This window comes from Argopecten irradians, chromosome 12, assembly GCF_041381155.1.
Source record: "Argopecten irradians isolate NY chromosome 12, Ai_NY, whole genome shotgun sequence".
Lineage (NCBI taxonomy): Eukaryota > Metazoa > Mollusca > Bivalvia > Pectinida > Pectinidae > Argopecten > Argopecten irradians.
The window spans coordinates 35,819,469-35,844,552 of NC_091145.1; the positions used below are offsets into that span (position 1 = coordinate 35,819,469).

General features: G+C 38.2%; 2 protein-coding genes across 2 annotated transcripts in view; both read right to left on the reverse strand.

The window, feature by feature from the left end:
* LOC138304803 (cadherin-like and PC-esterase domain-containing protein 1) overlaps window positions 1-3,639 on the reverse strand; it is a 45,230-nt gene extending 41,591 nt beyond the window's left edge. Inside the window, exon 1 of the mRNA XM_069245093.1 lies at window positions 3,367-3,639. The gene's annotated coding sequence lies outside the window, so the exon portion shown is untranslated. The remainder of the gene's footprint in view (window positions 1-3,366) is intronic.
* On the reverse strand, window positions 701-24,615 carry LOC138305081 (mucin-22-like). The gene is made up of 3 exons (XM_069245482.1): window positions 24,516-24,615; window positions 1,868-2,209; window positions 701-1,467 (listed from the first exon to the last, which is right to left on the reverse strand). Exons 1-3 carry the CDS (start codon window positions 24,613-24,615, stop codon window positions 701-703), a joined length of 1,209 nt encoding a protein of 402 aa, XP_069101583.1.
* Between the last annotated feature and the right edge of the window lie 469 nt (window positions 24,616-25,084).

A 25,084-nucleotide genomic window follows, 5' to 3' on the forward strand; every position in this document is an offset into this window, starting at 1 on the left:
ATGTATCTAATGTCAGGACCCAAGCTTCAGATGTATCTACTGTCAGGACCCAAGAACTAGATGTATCTACTGTCAGGACCTAAGCATCAGATGAATCTACTGCCAGGACCCAAGCACTAGATGTATCTACTGTCAGGACTCTCAAGCATAAGATATATCTACTGTCAGGACCCAAGCAACATATGTGTCTACTGTCAGGACCCAAGCACTAGATGTATTTACTGTCAGAACCCAAGCATCAGATGTATCTACTGTCAGGACCCAAGCAGCAGTTGTGTCTACTGTCAGGACCAAAGCATCAGATGTGTCTAATGTCAGGGCCCAAGCACCAGATGTATCTACTGTCAGGACTCAAGCATAAGATGTATCTACTGTCAGGACCCAAGCAACAGATGTGTCTACTGTCAGGACCCAAGCACTAGATGTATTTACTGTCAGAACCCAAGCATCAGATGTATCTACTGTCAGGACCTACGCAGCAGTTGTGTCTACTGTCAGGACCAAAGCATCAGATGTGTCTCTTGTCGGGGTTAATATCAGATGTGTCTCTTGTCAGGGTAAATATCAGATGTGTCTCTTATCAGGGTAAATATCAGATGTGTCTCTTATCATAGCCAATATCAGATGTGTCTACTGTCATAACTTTGACCAAACATGTCCTCTGTAAAAGGTCAATAACACATATGTCTTCTGTCAGGACTCAAGCATAAGATGTATCTACTGTCAGGACCCAAGCACAAGATGTATCTACTGTCAGGACCCAAGCTTCAGATGTGTCTACTGTCAGGACCCAAGCATCAGATGTGTCCACTGTCAGGACCCAAGCACTAGATGTATCTACTGTCAGAACCCAAGCACTAGATGTATCTACTGTCAGGACCCAAGCATCAGATGTATCTACTGTCAGGACCCAAGCATCAGATGTGTCTACTGTCAGGACCCAAGCACTAGATGTATCTACTGTCAGGACCCAAGCACTAGATGTGTCTACTGTCAGGACCCAAGCATTAGATGTATCTACTGTCAGGACCCAAGCACTAGATGTATCTACTGTCAGGACCCAAGCATCAGATGTATCTACTGTCAGGACCCAAGCACCAGATGTATCTACTGTCAGGACCCAAGCATCAGATGTATCTACTGTCAGGACCCAAGCACTAGATGTATCTACTGTCAGGACCCAAGCACTAGATGTATCTACTGTCAGGACCCAAGCATTAGATGTATCTACTGTCAGGACCCAAGCACTAGATGTATCTACTGTCAGGACCCAAGCATCAGATGTATCTACTGTCAGGACCCAAGCATCAGATTTATCTACTGTCAGGACCCAAGCACTAGATGTATTTACTGTCAGAACCCAAGCATCAGATGTATCTACTGTCAGGACCCAAGCAGCAGTTGTGTCTACTGTCAGGACCAAAGCATCAGATGTGTCTACTGTCAGGGCCCAAGCACTAGATGTATCTACAATCAGGCCTCAAGCATAACATGTATCTACTGTCAGGACCCAAGCATTAGATTTATCTACTGTCAGGACCCAAGCACTAGATGTGTTTACTGTCAGAACCCAAGCATCAGATGTATCTACTGTCAGGACCCAAGCAGCAGTTGTGTCTACTGTCAGGACCAAAGCATCAGATGTGTCTCTTGTAAGGGCCAATATCAGATGTGTCTCTTGTCAGGGCCAATATCAGATGTGTCTCTTATCAGGGTAAATATCAGATGTGTCTCTTATCATAGCCAATATCAGATGTGTCTACTGTCATAACTTTGACCAAACATGTCCTCTGTAAAAGGTCAATAACACATATGTCTTCTGTCAGGACTCAAGCATAAGATGTATCTACTGTCAGGACCCAAGCACAAGATGTATCTACTGTCAGGACCCAAGCTTCAGATGTGTCTACTGTCAGGACCCAAGCATCAGATGTATCTACTGTCAGGACCCAAGCACTAGATGTATCTACTGTCAGGACCCAAGCACTAGATGTATCTACTGTCAGGACCCAAGCACTAGATGTGTCTACTGTCAGGACCCAAGCATCAGATGTGTCTACTGTCAGGACCCAAGCACTAGATGTATCTACTGTCAGGACCCAAGCACTAGATGTGTCTACTGTCAGGACCCAAGCATTAGATGTATCTACTGTCAGGACCCAAGCACTAGATGTATCTACTGTCAGGACCCAAGCATCAGATGTATCTACTGTCAGGACCCAAGCACCAGATGTATCTACTGTCAGGACTCAAGCATAAGATATATCTACTGTCAGGACCCAAGCAACATATGTGTCTACTGTCAGGACCCAAGCACTAGATGTATTTACTGTCAGAACACAAGCATCAGATATATCTACTGTCAGGACCTACGCAGCAGTTGTGTCTGCTGTCAGGACCAAAGCATCAGATGTGTCTAATGTCAGGGCCCAAGCACCAGATGTATCTACTGTCAGGACTCAAGCATAAGATGTATCTACTGTCAGGACCCAAGCATTCGATTTATCTACTGTCAGGACCCAAGCACTAGATGTATTTACTGTCAGAACCCAAGCATCAGATGTATCTACTGTCAGGACCCAAGCAGCAGTTGTGTCTACTGTCAGGACCAAAGCATCAGATGTGTCTTATGTCAGGGCAAGCAAATGATGTCTATTCTGTCTGTGTCAGCACAAGTTGTGTCTACTGTCATGGCCAGCACCAGATGTGTCTACTGTCAGGACCCAAGCATCATATGTATCTATTGTCAGGGCAAGCAAACGATGTGTCTACTGTCAAAGCTAGGACCAGATGTGTTTACTGTCAGGGCAAGCAAATGATGTGTCTACTGTCAGGACCCAAGCATCATATGTATCTAATGTCAGGGCAAGCAAACAATGTGTCTACTTACAGGGCCAGCACCAGATGTGTCTACTGTCAAGGCCAGCAAATGATATGTCTTCTGTCAGTGCCAGCAACAAATGTGTCTAATGTCATGACCCACATCAGATGTGTCTACTCTCAGAGCCCATATCAATCGTCTCTTGTATCAGGCCAGTTCCAGGTGTCTACTGTCAGTGCCAACACAACGTATGTCTACAGTCAGGGCCAGCACCAGATGTGTCTACTTACAGGGCCAGCACCAAATGTGTCTACTTACAGGGCCAGCACCAGATGTGTCTACTTACAGGGCCAGCACCAGATGTGTCTACTTACAGGGCCAGCACCAGATGTGTCTACTTACAGGGCCAGCACCAAATGTCCAATATACTTACAGGGCCAGCACCAGATGTGTCTACTTACAGGGCCAGCACCAAATGTGTCTACTTACAGGACCAGCACCAGATGTGTCTACTTACAGGGCCAGTACCAGATGTCTCTACTTACAGGACCAGCACCAGATGTGTCTTCTGTCAGGGCCACCAAAAGATGCACCTTCTGCCAGGTCAGATGTGTATTCTGGCAGGTCAGTTAGCTGTCAGATAGGTCTTCTGTCAGGGCCAGCAAAAGATGTGTCTTAATTATGTTACGACTAATACCTGATGTATCCCCTGCCAGGGCTATAACACCACACGCTTCCGGTCATGACGAGGACTTTCTGTCCAATATACTTATGCTCTGATGTTTGAAATTCTCACATCTTTGCCCTATACTTAACACTATCATCGCTAATCTGTCTACCCTATCTCTTATTTTTCTGCTTTCTCTTAGATATCTGAAGAAAAATCCTTATAAAAGATAAACACATTAAGTGAACTAAAATACATCCTTCTCAGCCCTCCTTACTGTTGATAAGCTTTATGACAGCTTGACCTAGTCACATATACATTTGTTTTTGTTGCATATAAACAAGTAAGATATAATTCTGTATACAATTTGTGTAGTATAACCACACAAGCTGGGGAGAAACTGACATACAGATAACAAGCCAGTGAGAAACCCTTACATCATCACCTTACACTCTCCCTATAGGATCTCCCCAGACTATACCAAAACTTTGATGTAGGTATCCCTCACAGTTATCTGACAATTTAAAGGTTATGATGAAGTTAACTAACACATTTCCTACAGATAATTGTCTGTTTACTTTGCCAATTTATCCCGGTTTTTGATCAATTGTTATGTTAAATCCTCAGGTGTAGATTAAAGTTTAATGTTTACCTATGTGTTACCTGGATTACAAGCCCCTGACCACTCCGTTCTCACATAAAAGCCAAGAAGAGTTTCTTGACCATTACAGTACTGACCTCTATTTTACCCTATAGTCCAGAAAATCAAAGGTAAATAACATACAGGTGGACACCTCCCGAGTCACGCCCCATTACACTCAGCCATATACAAAGTCATGCATCACACTTTACTAATACAACACTAACATTTAATTGTTAAACTAGATCCATTTCATTTCTGAATAAAACATTTTTATTATACTAAATGGGAAAGGATAGTGTCAGGAAATGTCCTAGACCACCTCTAGCTGTGGTCAGTCAGTAGAGATAACTAATAGCTAGAATGTTTGGTTACAGTTACGGGCCTATTAAACCTCTTCCCTCTGGATGACATGTCCGATGTGAGGCAGTCTTAATAATATTTTATCTGTACTGTATTTCTTTATAAATACCAGTAAACATAGGTTTTTTTTTACAAAATTTCTTAAAAATTGTCTTATCAAATTTTATGCTTGTGTGGCAGGATTGGACTGGGTCGATCATTGGTGACAAGAGGTCGTTTAGACGGTTGAGCAGTGTGGCGGGATTGGACTGGGTTGATCATTTGTGACCAGAGGTCATTTAGACGGTTGAGCAGTGTGGTGGGATTGGACTGGGTTGATCATTGGTGACCAGAGGTCGTTTAGACGGCTGAGCAGTGTGGTGGGATTTGACTGGGTTGATCATTGGTGACCAGAGGTCATTTAGACGGCTGAGCAGTGTGGTGGGATTGGACTGGGTTGAACATTGGTGACCAGAGGTCGTTTAGACGGTTGAGCATTTGGGGTATAGGTTTTATTTATGTCAAGCTATTAACAGCCAGGGTCATGTTAGGACATGCCAAGTTTGTTGGTGGAGGAAAGCTGGAGTACCTGAAGAAAAAACACCGACCAATTATCAGTACCTGGCAACTGCCCCACATGGGATTCAAACTTGCAACCAAGAGGTGGAGGGCTTGTTGCAATATGAAGAGACATCTTTACCACTCGGCCACCGCGGCCCCAGACTAGCATTTGGAGGTCGTGGGTTTGAATCTCCTCTCCTGTTACACCTGTATGCTTCAATTGGTGTACTTTATGTAACAAGCTAGCTGCCTTTTTCATCTTTTAAGTGACAGTGGCATCGGCATCATTGATTCTAATACAGCTCCATCAACATAAGAAAATAATTATTAAAATTCAAAACAAGTTTCTATTACACTAATTTCAGTTTTTAAAGAGACAGATAGCAGCAGGAATGACCTTTTAACCATTTTATATTTCATCAAAGTTATTTATAACTATTTTAGATATTTTTGTCACTTTAATTAAGATAAGATTATTGAGAAACCTGACAAAATAAATTTACAGATTTTGGTTTAATGTTAATGATTTAGTGAGGAAGGTAGATGGTATCTTGTGCACAATATACATAGTTGTCAATTGGATACAGACAGATTGTCAACATGGTGGAATGTTAATGAGAACCGAGGCACTTCAGCAGCCAGCAGTGTATAATTACACAGACAGTGTACACACTGCACGACTCTAACTTCTAGTGTAATATAACTTTACATAAATTTGTAATAAATTGTATGTTAACACATCTTTTAGAAAAAGTTTCACATAAAAGTAAACTAAATGTTGTGGTAGGGCTGGTCCAATTTGTGAATCAAAGTAGTTAGTGATTTACTCTAATCAGACCCTTATATAAGGTGACACAGGGTGAGATACACCCATTTAAATCTAAACATTGCACTTACAAAATGTAAATTAGACCTACATTTAAAATATCAAATGTTCTCCTTACCACTACGGCACAAGAAGAAGATTAAGAGAAGAATTGAAATCTCTCGTAAAAGTACCCAGATGATCTAGCAATCAAGTTGTGTATAAAGTTAATAAACAAAATCTGCTGTTGTAAACACATTTCCAAAATAAACAGGAAGTCTGCTACAGTCAAAGGGTTCATTTATACGGAAAATTGAGTTAATAAAATTCATTCTACTTTATAAGAAAATACAAGAAAACCATGTCCACAAAAACAAGTTTACGTAATTTATAAATTCAACTTAGTCCACAAGAACTTCAGCTCCAAAAAACATATACTGTATATCTACATGTACATTTTAAGGCAACAGGTAATATATGGTATCACTGCTTTAAAATTAATTTCTTATTATAGTATGACCTTGACCTTTGACCTTAATTTACATCTGAGAAAGAAGCCTGTCCCTCAATATAAAACAGAGTTCAATTAAAACTATTTTGATCACAAAATTTCCCCAATCTGATACAGTTCTGGGTATATACAAGCACAAATGAGCAACACAACAGAGTCAATACAATACTTTATCTAATGATGGACAACTTTCTTTTTTGTTTTGATTTTTCAACATATCTGATCTAAGTAAAGTATATGAAAATATTTCAACATATCATCTGGGAGGCAAAAACTTTTACACTTTATTGAGCTGTTTCCTAATTAAGTCTGAACTGTACATAATACACTGGATATATTCATTTATATACCAGAAATACAGCCTCCATGGTGACCTGGAATAGATAATGACTAATTACAGGAAATAAAGTTCTAGTCTTTTATGTATTGAGGACACAAGTCCAAATTTACACTTCAAAAAAATGTCATTATACTTCAGATAACATTGTTATGCTTCACATAAATATTTCAAAAACATGTCTGTTGCTTTGGTTTTCGTTATGTCTTTAGGAAATAGTCAAAGAGGGCCCGCAGCCTCCTGCTTTGACCCCTGACTGTAGTTGCATACTAACTGGTTCATGCAGACCCATTTTAGGGGACACCTCATAATAGCCATTATATGGATGTCAATTAAGACCTATTGCTCTTAAATTGATAAGTACAAAATTTAATTTAATTCTCACACCAATATTTTTGCTATTTGATACAAATGACCTAGATAACAACAGGTTAATGCCATTTGTTTGATATTAAGTATCATTAAGGACTTTAATACAAGGTCAAACATAGCATCTTTCTAATATTTTTGTGCATTTGTAAAACTTTACAATCTAGACTTATGCCATTTGCCAATTAAAACCAAAATCATCAACATGAACTTCATTATGATGTCCTCCTCATATAAGAACAATGTCACAACTAGTGTTGCAGAGTCTTGTAATTGTGATCATAACAACCACTTGTTGTAATGAATTCTCACAAACATAGCGTTCACACACATATCCAAGGCAATTTCATATTGGTCACCAGGTCAGCTTAGAAATAAACTTAACCAGCGATATATTTTATATACTTAATCTGACCTTGACCTAATGGATGTCACTTTCCTCAGTGACCAGGTGATGGAACATAAAATCTGGGTTGAGAAGCCAACAGATGGACATAACTAGTCACAATTCAGATCAAGATGTACAAATACTTTCTTCAGGTGTCCCTTTTACTCATCTTTGACATACCAAAGTATACCTGAAAGTAATCCCCATGACCCTTGACCTTTTGGGGAAGAATACAATCCAGTATCTCCCATTGTTATACCCGGTTATTTATTACCTGAGAATGTTTGTGTTTATTTCTAGCCCCTCTCACGTTACACCTGTAACCGATTCAGTCTCCTTTTACAATATAACAAGATTTTACCTCAATTTACCTCAATGACATTTTTTATAACAATGCTATTTTACACATCTAATCTTCCTTCTCGGCTTTCTACCGTCTCGTTTGGGACCTCACTTGGCCATTGAGTCATTCTACAACTGTCCTTATCAACCCAATTGACCAGAAGATATACCCCAGATGAGTAAGAGTATCCCTATAGAGATATGTAGGTAGGACAGGTACAGCGACGATTGGGTGTCACCTGTCTCCCCCAGGCCACCAGGGGGCAGCACCAGTGGTCACATGATACAGATTACCTGCTGCAGTGTCAGCTTGGTATGGGGGGGATATAGTGTGACACGTACGGCTACTCTGATCACGCTCACTGATTACAAATTAAAAATGCATATATACAGAAATACCTGAAATCGTTCCATCATTCAAGTCAAATTAACCTGTTTGCTACATTAACCATAATGGCCTAGCCTGAGGCTGGTAGATATATTATAGGGATGGGTCCATTACAGATATATGGGGTAGGTGATTTGTTAATGTCACTTGTCAGATCAAGCAGGGGCACTGCCCACAATGGAACAGAATTAACCCATTTTTAGAACTCTAACTTATACTGTGATGGTGGACATGCACAATAAAAGGATGGCAATGTAGGCAGGTCTGAAGACTCACCGGGTCTAAATTGTGTGCTTTGAAATTTACTTACATGTACCAGTAGATTTATTTATAAACTATGTCCATGGAACAAATATCATAAACCTTTGTGAAATATCTTTACTAATAAATGTACATTTTTGTAAAATACCCATGATTGCAACAAAGTTTCATTTTGATAAACTTTGAAAGAGCAATTAAGAGTCAAGATTTATACTACCTTTTCCGTGTTAGGATTATTCTGGCCAATTTCGGTTACAATCCATTCACAACTTGATGATTAGTGATGATTTAAAACCTTCTCCTATTGGTCCCTGTCCTAGGGGCATCAAGGTCAAGATTTATACAAACACAGTTACTCTTCCCTAAAGTTTGTCCTGCCCATATTTGGTTAAATTCCATTCTTAACTTAAAGAACAGAGTGATTTAAAGGAACTTTTGACAAATGGACGACAGTAACCACTCCATTGCATAAGCAAAGAAATTATTTTTCAACTGAATGCCTTTTTTAATCTTGATATAAATAAAGATGTCTGTTTAATCCAGTTTTTAAATTCAGCAAAACATTCAAATTGGTGACATCACACTTCTGACGTCAGCAGTAGTCACTGATATTACTAACGTTATTTATGACAATGAATGTTATTTCATTAAGGCCTCATTGACAGATAAATTGAGTGAGGATTATTTATTACTAACACTGGGGCTTGTATCAGGTAAAGGAATCTATCAAATATTACAACATATTCAAACAAAGAACAGGAATTATTTAATATCACTGACAGAAAGTAATGTACAGATCACTTGGCAATTAATTAAACTTCAGTATATCAATAATTACTAACGAGCAATAGATAGTTAGCTTACACAGCAAAATATCATTGGCTTTATTTTAGCATCAATTACTTTATCATCCAAATTTCTCCCAGACCAAAACCTCCATTAAATCTATTCAACCTTTAATATTTTTATTACCTGAAACCATTCAAAATTTCCCAAACCTGAAATCTTTCAAGGTTCTTGGTTGTTTTTGACGAGAATTGTTTTAAATTTTGCCATATTTCAAATCTGAAAACTTCCAACTCATGCTTACATTTGAATGTCTCACATAAAATTTGGTTACAAACCTAGGAATTCCCAAAACCTTACCTAAAGTTTTTTAACACTTCTGACTCAAATCTTCAAATCCTTCCTCGGCCTTACAAACCTTCACCAAAATGCATTTTTTCCCAAACCTGAAAAATGTGGTATTTTGATATCTGAGTATGCTAAATATATCTCTATCTTTTGAAGTCAGTTGCTATGTATATTTTTCCTCCACAAAACAATAGCCATCACCCTGGATATTGGGGTTAATTATTTGAGCAGTGAATGTTGATATTGACATATAAACTGGTATACCTGTGTAAGAGAATACCTGAAGACTGACAGGTAAGGTGGCATACCTGTGTCAGACCTACCTGTTGGAGAACAGCTGCCCAGGCTCCGCAGCAGGTACGAGACTGCCCGACACTCACATTGTATTCTGTATAGGTGTAACATTACACAGACCCATCAGCGATAGCCACAAAACATATCTTCTGGTTTCTCATGAGAAAAAACCCTAATTGTGTGCTAGTGGCGATTAGCCAGCTGACAGGACAGTGCTGGACAATGTCGAATCCCAGTACAGGTGATACCAGGACGAGTGTACCTTAACATCCCTGACCTACCCCCTATCTTATACTATTATATAATTTGTACACCGACACACTGACTCAGACCACAGATTCCCTTCACTTTATAGTCTTTAGTAAGGTCAAGTTTGTATTCTTGTCATTAAGTCAAGGTCATTTATGTGAACAAATTGGTTAGCCAATCATCTCTATATCTTTCCATGACTGCAGACTTTGTTACTGTACAGGGAATTACATGGATCGATCAATCCTGAGAATAAAACTGCTGTATATGCTATCTCTAAAATATACATTCTTTAGTCAATCATGTCAATAAAAACCTCACAAGAGACAGAGAAGAAATGGTCTTTACAGCCACATGGTCTTATCCACAGGTCAAATTGTATTGAAATTGACCGTTTGGGACTCTGAGAAAGTGGTCTTATTAAGCCATTGGTCTTTATACAGAGGTGGTCATAAAGGCAGATTTGAGTACCGGGCATATTATCATTTCAACACCGATATGGAGGGCAATGAACCACGTTTATACATTCCAGGAAAATTGCTGGCTTTCTGCAAGATAAGAGGCATTCAAATTCTACAGAATCACCAGTAGAGGCTTGCAGTATGCATAGCTGTCTCATTGTCTTCATCTAATTACTAAAGTCATTGACAAGTAAAACTGTACACTACTTTATATATACCGACCTATCCCCTAACCAGCTTGTATATGAGTATACTAACCTGTCCCCTTAAACCAGCTTGTATATGAGATCTCCCTGACAGAAATCTACTAAATGTGAGAACAGTCTACTAATCATAGCCGACGTGTCAACACATTTTTACATAAAAGTAGGATCAATTATTTTAGGCAGACGTAGAAATGTCAGAAAATATTCACCAGCATTTGTCATCTCTCAGAGAGAGTTTATAAATCTATAGAAAACCAGCGGAGAGAACTATTTGTTAACCATTAATTCTACTTTGAGTATGAGTATAATTGAGAGTAACAAACCAATAACATCATCTCTTACATACTAACAAAGTTAACTTTTTTTAATGAGATTTTCAAAATTTGTATTCACAACTGGAAGCTTTTACTTTCCCTTTGATAACTTTTGTAATTTGATTTTAGTACAAGTTAATGTAGCACATGAGGTACTTCATCATAGTTATACCCTCATAGTTGTCTTCTTTTGATCATAAACCTTTCTTATTTAATTTATAAATTGTTTTAAAAAGGTACTAAAATACTTTGGGTTTTTAATGACCTTTCATAAATACACATCATATCCTTAGAGTAAAATGCAGTGGCTTGTTTTTAGGGTTATAGCTTGATGAACCTATTTGAACACACCACGAGGAGAAAAATCCTTGTAGGGTAACTTGAAGGTACTGACTGTAGGTCAGAGGTTTTCTCCAGATACTCCAGTTTCCATTTCCTTTATTATCCAAACAAGAATTTCAATGACTTTGGCTGATCCAAATTAAACTGATGTTAGCTTCCAAGTGACAATAAATTTAATAGGGGAAACAGATATCAGGAAAATTCCATACCATAACAGATTGTTTGTTCAAATAAACCATGGAGTCAAAGATATAGTAGCAGTTTGCATATGCCTAAATTTTTTCAATATTCTACAAGGTTTTCTTTCGTAATTTAATGATGGTTATCTTAAATTAGGGAAAGATTTTAAAGCTCCATGTAAGCCATTTCAGCCGTCTGGTCAGATTAGTTAGGGATCAATGAAATCCTATTGATAAAAGAAAATCTTTTTTTTTTTTTATCTGGAAATTCAAGATGGCTGTCAGCCATGTATCTGTCTCAATGATTAGGCAGCACATAATGTATCCAGGAGAATTATATGATTTCAATCTGAAATACATGTATGTCAGTTACCTTTGGAGAAAGGAGGATCATTAAGCCTGATTCCTGATGTGAATTAGGAATGACAAAAAACTGTGACAGGAACAAATCAAGAATGACCTGTAATCAGCACTACAGAGATATCGTTAGACTAATTAATCATGTTTACATCCAAATGGCCACACCTGTCCTTACCTTACTGCTCTAGGTCACCAAAGATCGGTTTCCTTGTACATACCACCATTCCACTTGGTCAGACATGTATTTAAAATGGTTTTTTTTCCGCTATAGAATCAATTACATGATGATGAACACCTGTACAGGTATATCTATACCTGTAATCACTATATATAAGTAACCTGTGTACCAATGTTTAAATGCAGTACTCTGACATTTGATATCATGTGAACAGACTATAACAGAATATCAAATCAATTGTAACGATAACACACAATGATAAAATCTCAAAGATTTGTCGTGTACAGGTTATATATGATACATGCCCATTATTATAAGCCAATATTTGAATATCATAATGACTTTATTATAGCTTTTAAATAACCAATATATAGTGACATCCCTACATAGATTGTGTAAGGTTGTTCTGTGTTAAACTTTTACTCGTTGTGTATCCTAACGATGTTACAGGTATTTTGTTTGTACAAAGTGACAGGTATATTGAAAGGCCTCCAACTGATAAAGCCATTAGGTGTAATATAGATATCACACTCTGGTAATTAGTCTGTTATAGGATAAGAGGGAGTATACTAGTGTATCTCTACTGTCTAGTGTATGTTGACAGAGTCGGAAGTCTGGACCTACTGGCATTGATCCATTTACCAAGCTTAACCGCTATACACATAGGATAAACAATCACATTACAATAAGATTGAGTTTCTAATACAAATGTTTCCAGAATTCCAGGTGTAGTATACCTGTATATTTATGATGAGGATACAGGTGTATTGTGTGGCTGTGAGGTGGAATGCCAGGCATGATGTGGTGAGATATTTATCAAAATACAACAACCACAACAAAATTTTAACAGAGGGCTACTGAACCCAAAACAGACCTTGCAAATGAACCCAGAACCTCTGAACAAAAAACAGATTTTATAAATAAACCCAGGACCATTGAACCAAAAACAGATCTTACAAATGAACCCAGGACCTTTCAACCAAAACAGATTTTATAACTAAACCCAGGACCATTGAACCAAAAAAGATTCCTTGCAAATGAACCCAGGACCTTTGAACCCAAAACAGACCTTGCAAATGATTATCAGGACCATTGAACCAAAGAAGATACCTTGCAAATAAACCCAGGACCTTTGAACCAAAAACAGATTTTATAAATAAACCCAGGACCATTGAACCAAAGAAGATACCTTGCAAATAAACCCAGGACCTTTGAACCAAAAACAGATTTTATAAATAAACCCAGGACCAATGAACCAAAGAAGATACCTTGCAAATAAACCCAGGACCTTTGAACTCAAAACAGATCTTACAAATGAACCCGGGACCTTTGAACCCAAAACAGATCTTACAAATGAACCCAGGACCTTTCAACCAAAACAGATTTTATAACTAAACCCAGGACCATTGAACCAAAAAAGATTCCTTGCAAATGAACCCAGGACCTTTGAACCCAAAACAGACCTTGCAAATGATTATCATTACCATTGAACCAAAGAAGATACCTTATAACTAAACCCAGGACCATTGAACCAAAAAAGATTCCTTGCAAATGAACCCAGGACCTTTGAACCCAAAACAGACCTTGCAAATGATTATCATTATTACCACCTTTATGCAAATATATGCAACACCATCAAAGTCTCTTTATAAACTCTAAAGAACCAAAATTCCTGGCTACCTATGAACAATACCTACTCCATGGTACGTGTCCAGGAGATCGGTTTTACAATATTGTCACCTACCTTAGTGATCAGGGCCAGATTCAGCAGAAATAAGTCCAATGGTCAATGGTCGAAACCTTCAAAATTATAACAGTTCCAAGCACCTGTCTGTCCGATGATCAGTGGTCCAACATTATAACATTTCCGAAGTAAGTCATCCAAACAGTATAACAATTCCAAAGTTAGTGGTCCGACAGTATAACAATTCAAAAGTTAGTGGTCCGACAGTATAACAATTCCAAAGTTAGTGGTCCAACAGTATAACAATTCCAAAGTTAGTGGTCCGACAGTATAACAATTCCAAAGTTAGTGGTCCGACAGTATAACAATTCCAAAGTTAGTGGTCCGACAGTATAACAATTCCAAAGTTAGTGGTCCGACAGTATAACAATTCCAAAGTTAGTGGTCCGACAGTATAACAATTCCAAAGTTAGTGGTCCGACAGTATAACAATTCTCAAGTTAGAGATCCGACAGTATAACAATTCCAAAGTTAGTGGTCCGACAGTATAACAATTCCAAAGTTAGTGGTCCGACAGTATAACAATTCTCAAGTTAGAGATCCGACAGTATAACAATTCCAAAGTAAGTGGTCCGACAGTATAAAAATTCCAAAGTTAGTGGCCCGACAGTAGAAAAATTCCAAAGTTAGTGGTCCGACAGTATAACAATTCCAAAGTTGGTGGCCCGACAGTATAACAATTCCAAAGTTAGTGGTCCGACAGTATAACAATTCCAAAGTTAGTGGTCCGACAGGATAACAATTCCCAAGTTAGTGGTCCGACAGTATAACAGTTCAACAGTTAGTGGTCCGACAGTATAACAATTCCAAAGTTAGTGGCCCGACAGTATAACAACTCCAAAGTTAGTGGTCCGACAGGATAACAATTCCAAAGGTAGTAGTCCGACAGGATAACAATTTCCAAGTTAGTGGTCTGACAGTATAACAATTCCAAAGTTAGTGGTCCAACAGTATAACAATTCCAAAGTTAGTGGTCCGACAGTATAACAATTCCAAAGTTAGTGGTCCGACAGTATAACAATTCCAAAGTTAGTGGTCCAACAGGATAACAATTCCAAAGTTAGTGGTCCGACAGGATAACAATTCCAAAGTTAGTGGTCCGACAGTATAACAGTTCCAAAGTTAGTGGTCCGACAGTATCACAATTCCAAAGTTAGTGGTCCGACAGTATAACAATTCCCAAGTTAGTGGTCGAACAGTTTCAAAATACCAAGCACCTGTCAGTAATTGTTATATCAGTAGATCACCTGCCCTGGTAGCCTATCTGTACACCTATCTGTTTGTAAACACCATTGTGTTTGTGTGATAGCTGGAATATTTAATACCATTTAGTGATATTAGAACGACATGGTATTGGTTCTGTTAGAGATGGTGATTAAACACACCAAGTCAAAACAAAGTTATAATACACAGCACGACATGTCCACTCGTACCATGCACACATCTAACCTTTTTAGCAGAAGGGCATATTTTATCCTTCTTTTATACACTAAGTATTAGTTAAAGTCCACAGAGTAATATTTATAAATGTCAAAAACTTTTAAATAGAAAGAGATTGTTGTTATAAAAGATCTCAGTTAACCAAGCTCTATTGCTAGTTTTCTATGGATTGGAATATCTATACAATATTATAATGAAGTCCCTACTAAGTGAAGTGGTAGTGAAGTATGATAGGGTAAAATCTGGACAGTCCAAGTTTATATTTTATGTCTAAGTAAATGTATCCTTTAGATGTACTGTACTGTACAAATTTTCTAGGACTGACTGGTGATTCTGATACTACAGTCTTCCATCTAGTACTCCAGAGTCACTGTGGATGACTGGTAAGCTTGTCCAACATTCTACCATCATCACTTTCCATGTGGTGTTTCCGAGTCACTGTGGCTGTCTGGTTAGGGTGTCCAACATTCTACCACTACCACCTTCCATCTAGTGTTCCCGAGTCAATGTGGCTGACTGGTTAGGGTGTCCAACATTCTACCACCATTACTTTCCCTGGGGTGTTCCCGAGTCAATGTGGCTGACTGGTTAGGGTGATTCTACCACCACTACCTTCCATCTAGTGTTCCAGAGTCACTGTGGCTGACTGGTTAGGGTGTCCAACATTCTACCACCACCACCTTCTATCTAGTGTTCCATAGTCACTGTGGCTGTCTGGTTAGGGTGTCCAACATTCTACCATCAATACCTTCCATCTAGTGTTCCATAGTCACTGTGGCTGACTGGTTAGGGTGTCCAACATTCTACCACTACCACCTTCCATCTAGTGTTCCAGAGTCACTGAAGCTGACTGGTTAGGGTGTCCAACATTCTACCACTACCACCTTCCATCTAGTGTTCCAGAGTCACTGTGGCTGACTGGTTAGGGTGTCCAACATTCTACCACTACCACCTTCCATCTAGTGTTCCATAGTCACTGTGGCTGACTGGTTAGGGTGTCCAACATTCTACCACTACCACCTTCCATCTAGTGTTCCAGAGTCACTGTGGCTGACTGGTTAGGGTGTCCAACATTCTACCACCACCACCTTCCATCTAGTGTTCCAGAGTCACTGTGGCTGACTGGTTAGGGTGTCCAACATTCTACCACTACCACCTTCCATCTAGTGCTCCAGAGTCACTGAAGCTGACTGGTTATGGTGTCCAACATTCTACCACTACCACCTTCCATCTAGTGTTCCAGAGTCACTGTAGCTGACTGGTTAGGGTGTCCAACATTCTACACATACTCCAGGATGTCGAGTCACTGTGGCTGATGGTTATGGTGTCCAACATTCTACCACTACCACCTTCCATCTAGTGCTCCAGAGTCACTGTAGCTGACTGGTTAGGGTGTCCAACATTCTACCACTACCACCTTCCATCTAGTGATCCAGAGTCACTGTGGCTGACTGGTTAGGATGTCCAACATTCTACCACCATTACTTTCCATGGGGTGTTCCCGAGTCACTGTGGCTGACTGGTTAGGGTGTCCAACATTCTACCACCAACACCTTCCATCTAGTGCTCCAGAGTCACTGAGGCTGACTGGTTAGGGTGTCCAACATTCTACCACCATTACTTTCCATGGGGTGTTCCCGAGTCACTGTGGCTGACTGGTTAAGGTGTCCAACATTCTACCACCATTACTTTCCATGGGGTGTTCCCGAGTCACTGTGGCTGACTGGTTAAGGTGTCCAACATTCTACCACCACTACCTTCCATTGAGTGATCCAGAGTCACTGTGGCTGACTGGTTAGGTGTCCAACATTCTACCACCACCACCTTCCATCTAGTGCTCAATAGTCACTGTGGCTGACTGGTTAGGGTGTCCAACATTCTACCACTACCACCCTCCATCTAGTGATCCATAGTCACAGTGGCTGACTGGTTAGGGTGTCCAACATTCTACCACTACCACCTTCCATCTAGTGCTCAATAGTCACTATGGCTGACTGGTTAGGGTGTTCAACAGGTAAATGTTACTTCTCAAAATTTGCATTGTGTTCCCACAGTTCCCAAAATAAGCAAATCTGCATTTTTTCTGAAAAATCAGTTTATTTACAAATCCCAAAATAAGAAGGAGAGCCCAATATGATATATCCATCTTTTAGACTGTTCCATATTGAGGTATCTTTTAGACTGTTCCATATTGAGGTATCTTTTAGACTGTTCCATATTGAGGTATCTTTTAGGCCCACCTTTAGAATACCATATTATCAACATAATTGTATGTTACTTTCCAATATACAGATTTAGGCAATGTAAATGTTTATTTTACAAGCCAGCAAACTTATTTTCAGTCCTTCATTGAAATTGTAATTTAGTCCCAACAGGCATTGCTAAAGCCTGTAACCATGGTTTTAAGTGTCCATGGGTTACATTCACAATGAGGTTGTTTATATAAGAACAGAGACGATATTGGTGTCTTGGTCCGATCAGTAAACGCCCTATAGGTACACACTACCTCAGACTGTAAAAGCCGTGGGTTGGGCAGGACCATAGAAACTGTCTCTGAACACCCAATTTGTATAACATCCCTACAACAATGGGGTGGATGATTGGCTGTCTGGGTGTTGACACACGAGTGTCCCGCTACAATGAGGAAACCTGAGCCAGGGTTTCGCAATGTTGATGTTGTGACCAAAAACAATACTGGGCTGCCAAAGTTCACTGGACCAGGAATTCTATACATCAGTGCACTGTATGAAATGGAGAAAACTTAACGTAGCTGTTCAAATGATGCCTTTTTTACTTCAAAGGAAGGAGTTACTATAACTCTATTTTTTCTTCTTTCCTTCTTTTTTAAAGGAAAATTTGGTTCTGGTTTTCAAAAGTTGCATGTCCATGCATGAAGACAATTTTTATAGTTAAAAGGCAAAAGAAACATTCACTACTATTAAGGAACAACACTAGAAATTATCTCCCTTGACACCAATTCGAAGTTATACTCATGTAGAACAAACAAATAGAGAAAACCAAAATGTTTCTGCAAAATTGAACTCGTTCAAAAGGTACATTGCAGCTGAGAAAAATATCTAACACTATAGATAAATACCGGGTATTAAGGAGCAGCAACACTGATCTAGTGAGATCTATAGCTTCTACTTAAAAAGTTAAAATTTACATGTACCATATTGTACAGCTCTTTAAGATACTGAATACACAAATGACACATTCTTGTTAACAAGGAAAGCTTGGCCCTTTGGTAAAAGCATACGCAAATGTATATCATATGCAACGTACCTTTATATTAAATGAATTGCCATGTTTCAGTAACATGATACATACCATGCTTATTTATCAGAAAGGCTACACATATTCAGCTATTCTACAAATTAAATTCTATATAGACTGAGGATAAAATTTCTGCTTTATTATAACTGTAAATGAGTGAATTCCTGGGAAAATTTTGAAAAAGAACTGCTTTTTATTTTTTATTTATTTATTTTTTTTATCTTAAAAGGAAGTAATCATACCCCAGACCACACCTCTGTAGGCCACGCCTCCTAGTAACTGCCACATCCAGCTGAGCCAGCAAGGTCAAGTTCATCTCTCAAGTCCTTAGAATCCAAGTTTCCATGGTTACGGAGCTATTGGCAGCTCCGCCCTGAAATACACCCAAGACTATAATGACTTTGACAGTTGACATAATAATTCGCAGCTGTATCAGTAAGTTACAGATAAACACCAGCTGTCTACTTGTGGCTTTATCACATTTCTGATCATATTTTTGAAGGAAATCATGTTTTTTTAAACTCCTATCTATCATGTACTGTCTCAGCTGTATTTCATGTACTTATTTCTTCTGATCTGGATTTACTGACATTTTTTTTTAAACTGTTAGCCTAAAATAGACTTGTCTGAAATGGAAGAACTGTCATTGATACATGACTCCCTATTCAACTTAGGTGATTTGATGATTTAAAAAACAATAGATCTATTAATTAAGGAATATATGTGAATAAGATAAACTATGGAAAGACATACAGTAGATGTACAAACTCTTATATTGTCAAACCTGTATATAAGGGACACACATCAAAGGAACAAAGTACAAATGTCCTTTATAGGCAGATGTCTTTTATAGGCAGATGTCTTTTATAGGCAGATGTCCTTTATAGGCAGATGTCCTTTATAGGCAGATGTCCTTTATAGGCAGATGTCCTTTATAGGCAGATGTCTTTTATAGACAGATGTCCTTTATAGGCAGATGTCTTTTATAGACAGATGTCCTTTATAGGCAGATGTCCTTTATAGGCAGATGTCTTTTATAGGCAGATGTCCTTTATAGGCAGATGTCCTTTATAGGCAGATGTCCTTTATAGGCAGATGTCTTTTATAGGCAGATGTCCTTTATAGGCAGATGTCTTTTATAGACAGATGTCCTTTATAGGCAGATGTCCTTTATAGACAGATGTCCTTTATAGACAGATGTCCTTTATAGACAGATGTCTTTTATAGGCAGATGTCTTTTATAGACAGATGTCCTTTATAGGCAGATGTCCTTTATAGGCAGATGACCTTTATAGGCATGTGTCTTTTATAGACTGATGTCCTTTATAGGCAGATGTCTTTTATAGACAGATGTCCTTTATAGGCAGATGTCCTTTATAGACAGATGTCCTTTATAGGCATGTGTCTTTTATAGACAGATGTCCTTTATAGGCAGATGTCCTTTATAGACAGATGTCCTTTATAGACAGATGTCATTTATAGACAAATGTCCTTTATAGACAGATGTCCTTTATAGGCAGATGTCCTTTATAAACAGATGTCCTTTATAGGCAAATGTCCTTTATAGGCAGATGTCCTTTATAGGCAGATGTCCTTTATAGACAGATGTCCTTTATAGACAGATGTCCTTTATAGACAGATGTCCTTTATAGACAGATGTCCTTTATAGACAGATGTCCTTTATAGACAAATGTCCTTTATAGACAGATGTCCTTTATAGACAGATGTCCTTTATAGACAGATGTCTTTTATAGATAAATGTCCTTTATAGACAGATGTCCTTTATAGGCAGATGTCCTTTATAGGCAGATGTCCTTTATAGGCAGATGTCTTTTATAGACAATGTCCTTTATAGGCAGATGTCCTTTAAACACAAATGTTTTTATAAGACAAATGTCCTTTATAGACAGATGTCATTTATAGACAGATGTCCTTTATAGACAGATGTCCTTTATAGGCAGATGTCCTTTTATAGGCAGATGTCCTTTATAGACAAATGTCCTTTATAGGCAGATGTCCTTTATAGGCAGATGTCCTTTATAGACAGATGTCCTTTATAGGCAGATGTCCTTTATAGGCAGATGTCCTTTATAGGCAGATGTCTTTTATAGACAGATGTCCTTTATAGGCAGATGTCCTTTATAGGCAGATGTCTTTTATAGACAGATGTCCTTTATAGGCAGATGTCATTTATAGACAGATGTCCTTTATAGGCAGATGTCCTTTATAGACAGATGTCCTTTATAGACAGATGTCCTTTATAGACAAATGTCCTTTATAGACAGATGTCCTTTATAGGCAGATGTCCTTTATAGACAGATGTCCTTTATAGACAGATGTCCTTTATAGGCAGATGTCCTTTATAGGCAGATGTCCTTTATAGACAGATGTCCTTTATAGACAAATGTCCTTTATAGGCAGATGTCCTTTAAAGACAAATGTCTTTTATAGACAAATGTCCTTTATAGACAGATGTCATTTATAGACAAATGTCCTTTATAGACAGATGACCTTTATAGGCAGATGTCCTTTATAGATAAATGTCCTTTATAGACAGATGTCCTTTATAGACAGATGTCCTTTATAGGCAGATGTCCTTTATAGGCAGATGTCCTTTATAGACAAATGTCCTTTATAGGCAGATGTCCTTTAAACACAAATGTCTTTATTAGACAGATGTCCTTTATAGACAGATGTCCTTTATAGACAGATGTCCTTTATAGACAGATGTCCTTTATAGGCAGATGTCCTTTATAGGCAGATGTCCTTTATAGACAAATGTCCTTTATAGGCAGATGTCCTTTATAGGCAGATGTCCTTTATAGACAAATGTCCTTTATAGACAGATGTCCTTTATAGACAAATGTCCTTTATAGGCAGATGTCCTTTATAGACAGATGTCCTTTATAGACAGATGTCCTTTATAGACAGATGTCCTTTATAGACAAATGTCCTTTATAGACAGATGTCCTTTATAGGCAGATGTCCTTTATAGGCAGATGTCCTTTATAGACAGATGTCCTTTATAGGCAGATGTCCTTTAAACACAAATGTCTTTATTAGACAGATGTCCTTTATAGACAGATGTCCTTTATAGACAGATGTCCTTTATAGGCAGATGTCCTTTATAGACAGATGTCCTTTATAAACACATGTCCTTTATAGGCAGATGTCCTTTATAGACAGATGTCCTTTATAGGCAGATGTCCTTTATAGACAGATGTCCTTTATAAACAGATGTCCTTTATAGACAGATGTCCTTTATAGACAGATGTCCTTTATAGACAGATGTCCTTTATAGACAGATGTCCTTTATAGGCAGATGTCCTTTATAGGCAGATGTCCTTTATAGACAGATGTCCTTTATAGGCAGATGTCCTTTATAGACAGATGTCCTTTATAGGCAGATGTCCTTTATAGACAGATGTCCTTTATAAACAGATGTCTTTATAGACAGATGTCCTTTATAGGCAGATGTCCTTTAAAGACAAATGTCTTTTATAGACAGATGTCCTTTATAGGCAGATGACCTTTATAGACAGATGTCCTTAAAAGGCAGATGTCCTTTATAGACAGATGCAGTATGCAATTATAACTTGAGGACATTTATATAAGAAGTTCCAATAATGTTATGGCCAATCATTGGTACTACTATACATGTACATATGTATCATTGCAAAGCACAGGGATCTGTAAATCAAAAACTGGTCTATTACACTGTGTATAGTACAATGTATAATAGGGTTTTTTTTACCATTTTTTATCTATACCTCTAAAACATCTAAAAATGGTCTACAGGTACTCTGGTGGGCCCATATTATATAAACTGTAATTGATACTCAAATCCCTGTCTCGAACACAGGGACCTGGCACAATTTTCTTAACCAACAGTATATTATTGTATCAATATACTGGTGTATATATATGTATACTGTTGGTTAAAAAAGTCTTGCCAGGTCCCTGTGGTCTCGAAGAGGCCATGAAAATCTTTAATTTCATTAATCTCCTTAAAGGCCCACTACCTTTCCGAAACGTTTTTTAATTTTCAAAATTGGAATGCAAAACGAGATTGATAATTGTGTAGATTCGCAAAAATTGTTAGCTTACTGTTAATACTAGGCCTGTCATCACCCTCTGCACATTAAAAATAATGTAAATTAAATGTTAACAAGGAGCCGCAAAGCTTGGCATTATCCCCCGCGCCCAGTTGTGTATGAAAGCTCAAACATAAAATAAATGAAGCTCATTGTAACTAAGAGTTTAAATCTTGATATTGTCATCCATGTAGGTTTAACTATTTGAACAGAGCTTAGTATTGTCCTTGAATAAATTCATACAACAATATATCCGCTCTCCAGTAACATGACATTTAAAAGAATAATTTAAAAGATCATGTACAGAAAGTTTCGTGTAGCCAAGTTGAACGGTTTTTGAGTTATAGCCTGAAATAGAAAGGAAACTTTAATAATATGGTATTTTTAAATAAGTTTCCATGGTAACAGAAAAAGTATTGAAAATGAAAGATTCCCATTAGCAAAAGGCACAACTAGAGCACTAGCCTAACATGTACAGAAAGTTTCGTGTAGCCAAGTTGAACGGTTTTTGAGTTATAGCCTGAAATAGAAAGGAAACTTTAATAATATGGTATTTTTAAATAAGTTTCCATAGTAACAGAAAAAGTATCGAAAATGAAAGGTTCCCATTAGCAAAAGGCACAACTAGAGCACTAGCCTAACATGTACAGAAAGTTTCGTGTAGCCAAGTTGAACGGTTTAGGAGTTATAGCCCGGAAACGATACTCGGACGGACGGACGGACGCACGGGACGGACGGACGGACGGACGGACGCACGGACGGACAGAGCCCAAATCAATATCCCCCGCAAACGCGTTTCGCGGGGGATAATTAAATGTTAATTTTCATAACGCGGGTCGTATTATATTTCCCGCCGTCGTCCTAACTACCGAGCGTTAGTTGACTATCGCTGAACCAGACGGTAAAACAGCGAAAAGAATCTTCACTGTAAATTAGTTTACGCCGGAAATCTTGCATTTGTTTGGTATTATAACCTCATCTTAGGCCATCTGTATATGTTTCCTTATGTTATTAATTTTTTTAAGAATCTCTATTTTTTGTTTCGGAAAGGTAGTGGGCCTTTAATGGTGGGGGCATATCAACTTGAAAAGAACTTAAGTTCATACCAGATCAAGCTGTATCATGATCAGGATAGACTATTCATACATTTCTGTATCGAATGGGTGTTTTTTTGTTCAATCTAACATACATTTACCTATTGTTTTAAGATTTGACGCTTCTCCGCTAGTCCTTGGTATAGTTGTGATCAACGTCTAGACTGCACAGTTACTTCATTGCTATAACATTTCAAGAACGCGTTATTTTGAGGTTTGTTTCCGCGAGATTCACGTGCACATGATACACTCCGGTTTATTTTTTATATTGTATGACTAATGGGATAAAAACACATTTAACCAATACATTAAATTTGTATTATGATTTACGGTGTACTTTGAGGTTCTTAATCTATAAGTTGGAGTAAATCGTGATGTCGTCGGGAATAGTTCCATCAGAATGGGTCCAAATTGATATAAACGGTTACTAATCAATTATCAGACCCATATGCTACTGATAGCCTCCATAATCGTGTTTGCTTCAATGAATATCCTTTCTGTCCATGTATCTATTAAACTTTGTAACATAACAGGACTTTCAGTCGTACATTGCAACTGTAATCGACAGCAGTTATCGGTACTTGAAAACGGCGGTAAAGTATCCCGCTAACTAATCAGCACGTGCGCTGTAAAACATATCCTAAAAGTGAAATCTACGAGAAGTTACATATTTTTTGTGAATTAACCCTCTAACGATTAGTAACCTAGCACCTTGCACGCGCTGGCTGATACCCCAAGAACGTGCAGGTGAGACAGATGACCGCCGGCTGATCCACCAACAGCTCCAGATAAACAGCAATTAAAGCAGTCTGTGCCATGTTGTCTTGATTTACCGAGGCCATTCCCAGTTTTTATCTCTAAAAAGAATGAGACTTGTTAGAACCAGGGATCTAGGTAATTTTACTCCGCTACAACATTTTTTTCTGGTCTAGATCTGTCACCAGAAATATACTGTAAAGTAGACAATTTCCGCGGGCAGTTGAACTTCGTGTCAGACTCTGCTCTAGAACCACCAGGTTTTTTTTTATTCTAGATTAGTTATAATACATGTACATACAGGTACCTCTGTATGTTAATACAAGTACTGATAAAATCCAAGCCCAGTTCCCGAAATAAAATCGTCCCGAAAAGAATCGAAAGAAAAAAATGTTAACAGCTGTAGTACGGTAATTCATGTGCTGACACCTGTAATGTATTTCGCAGAACTTAATCATTATCAAATAAGCATACACTATGTATTTCTATCCCTGCTTCACTTTGCATTCACAGATCTCGTGTAAATCATCC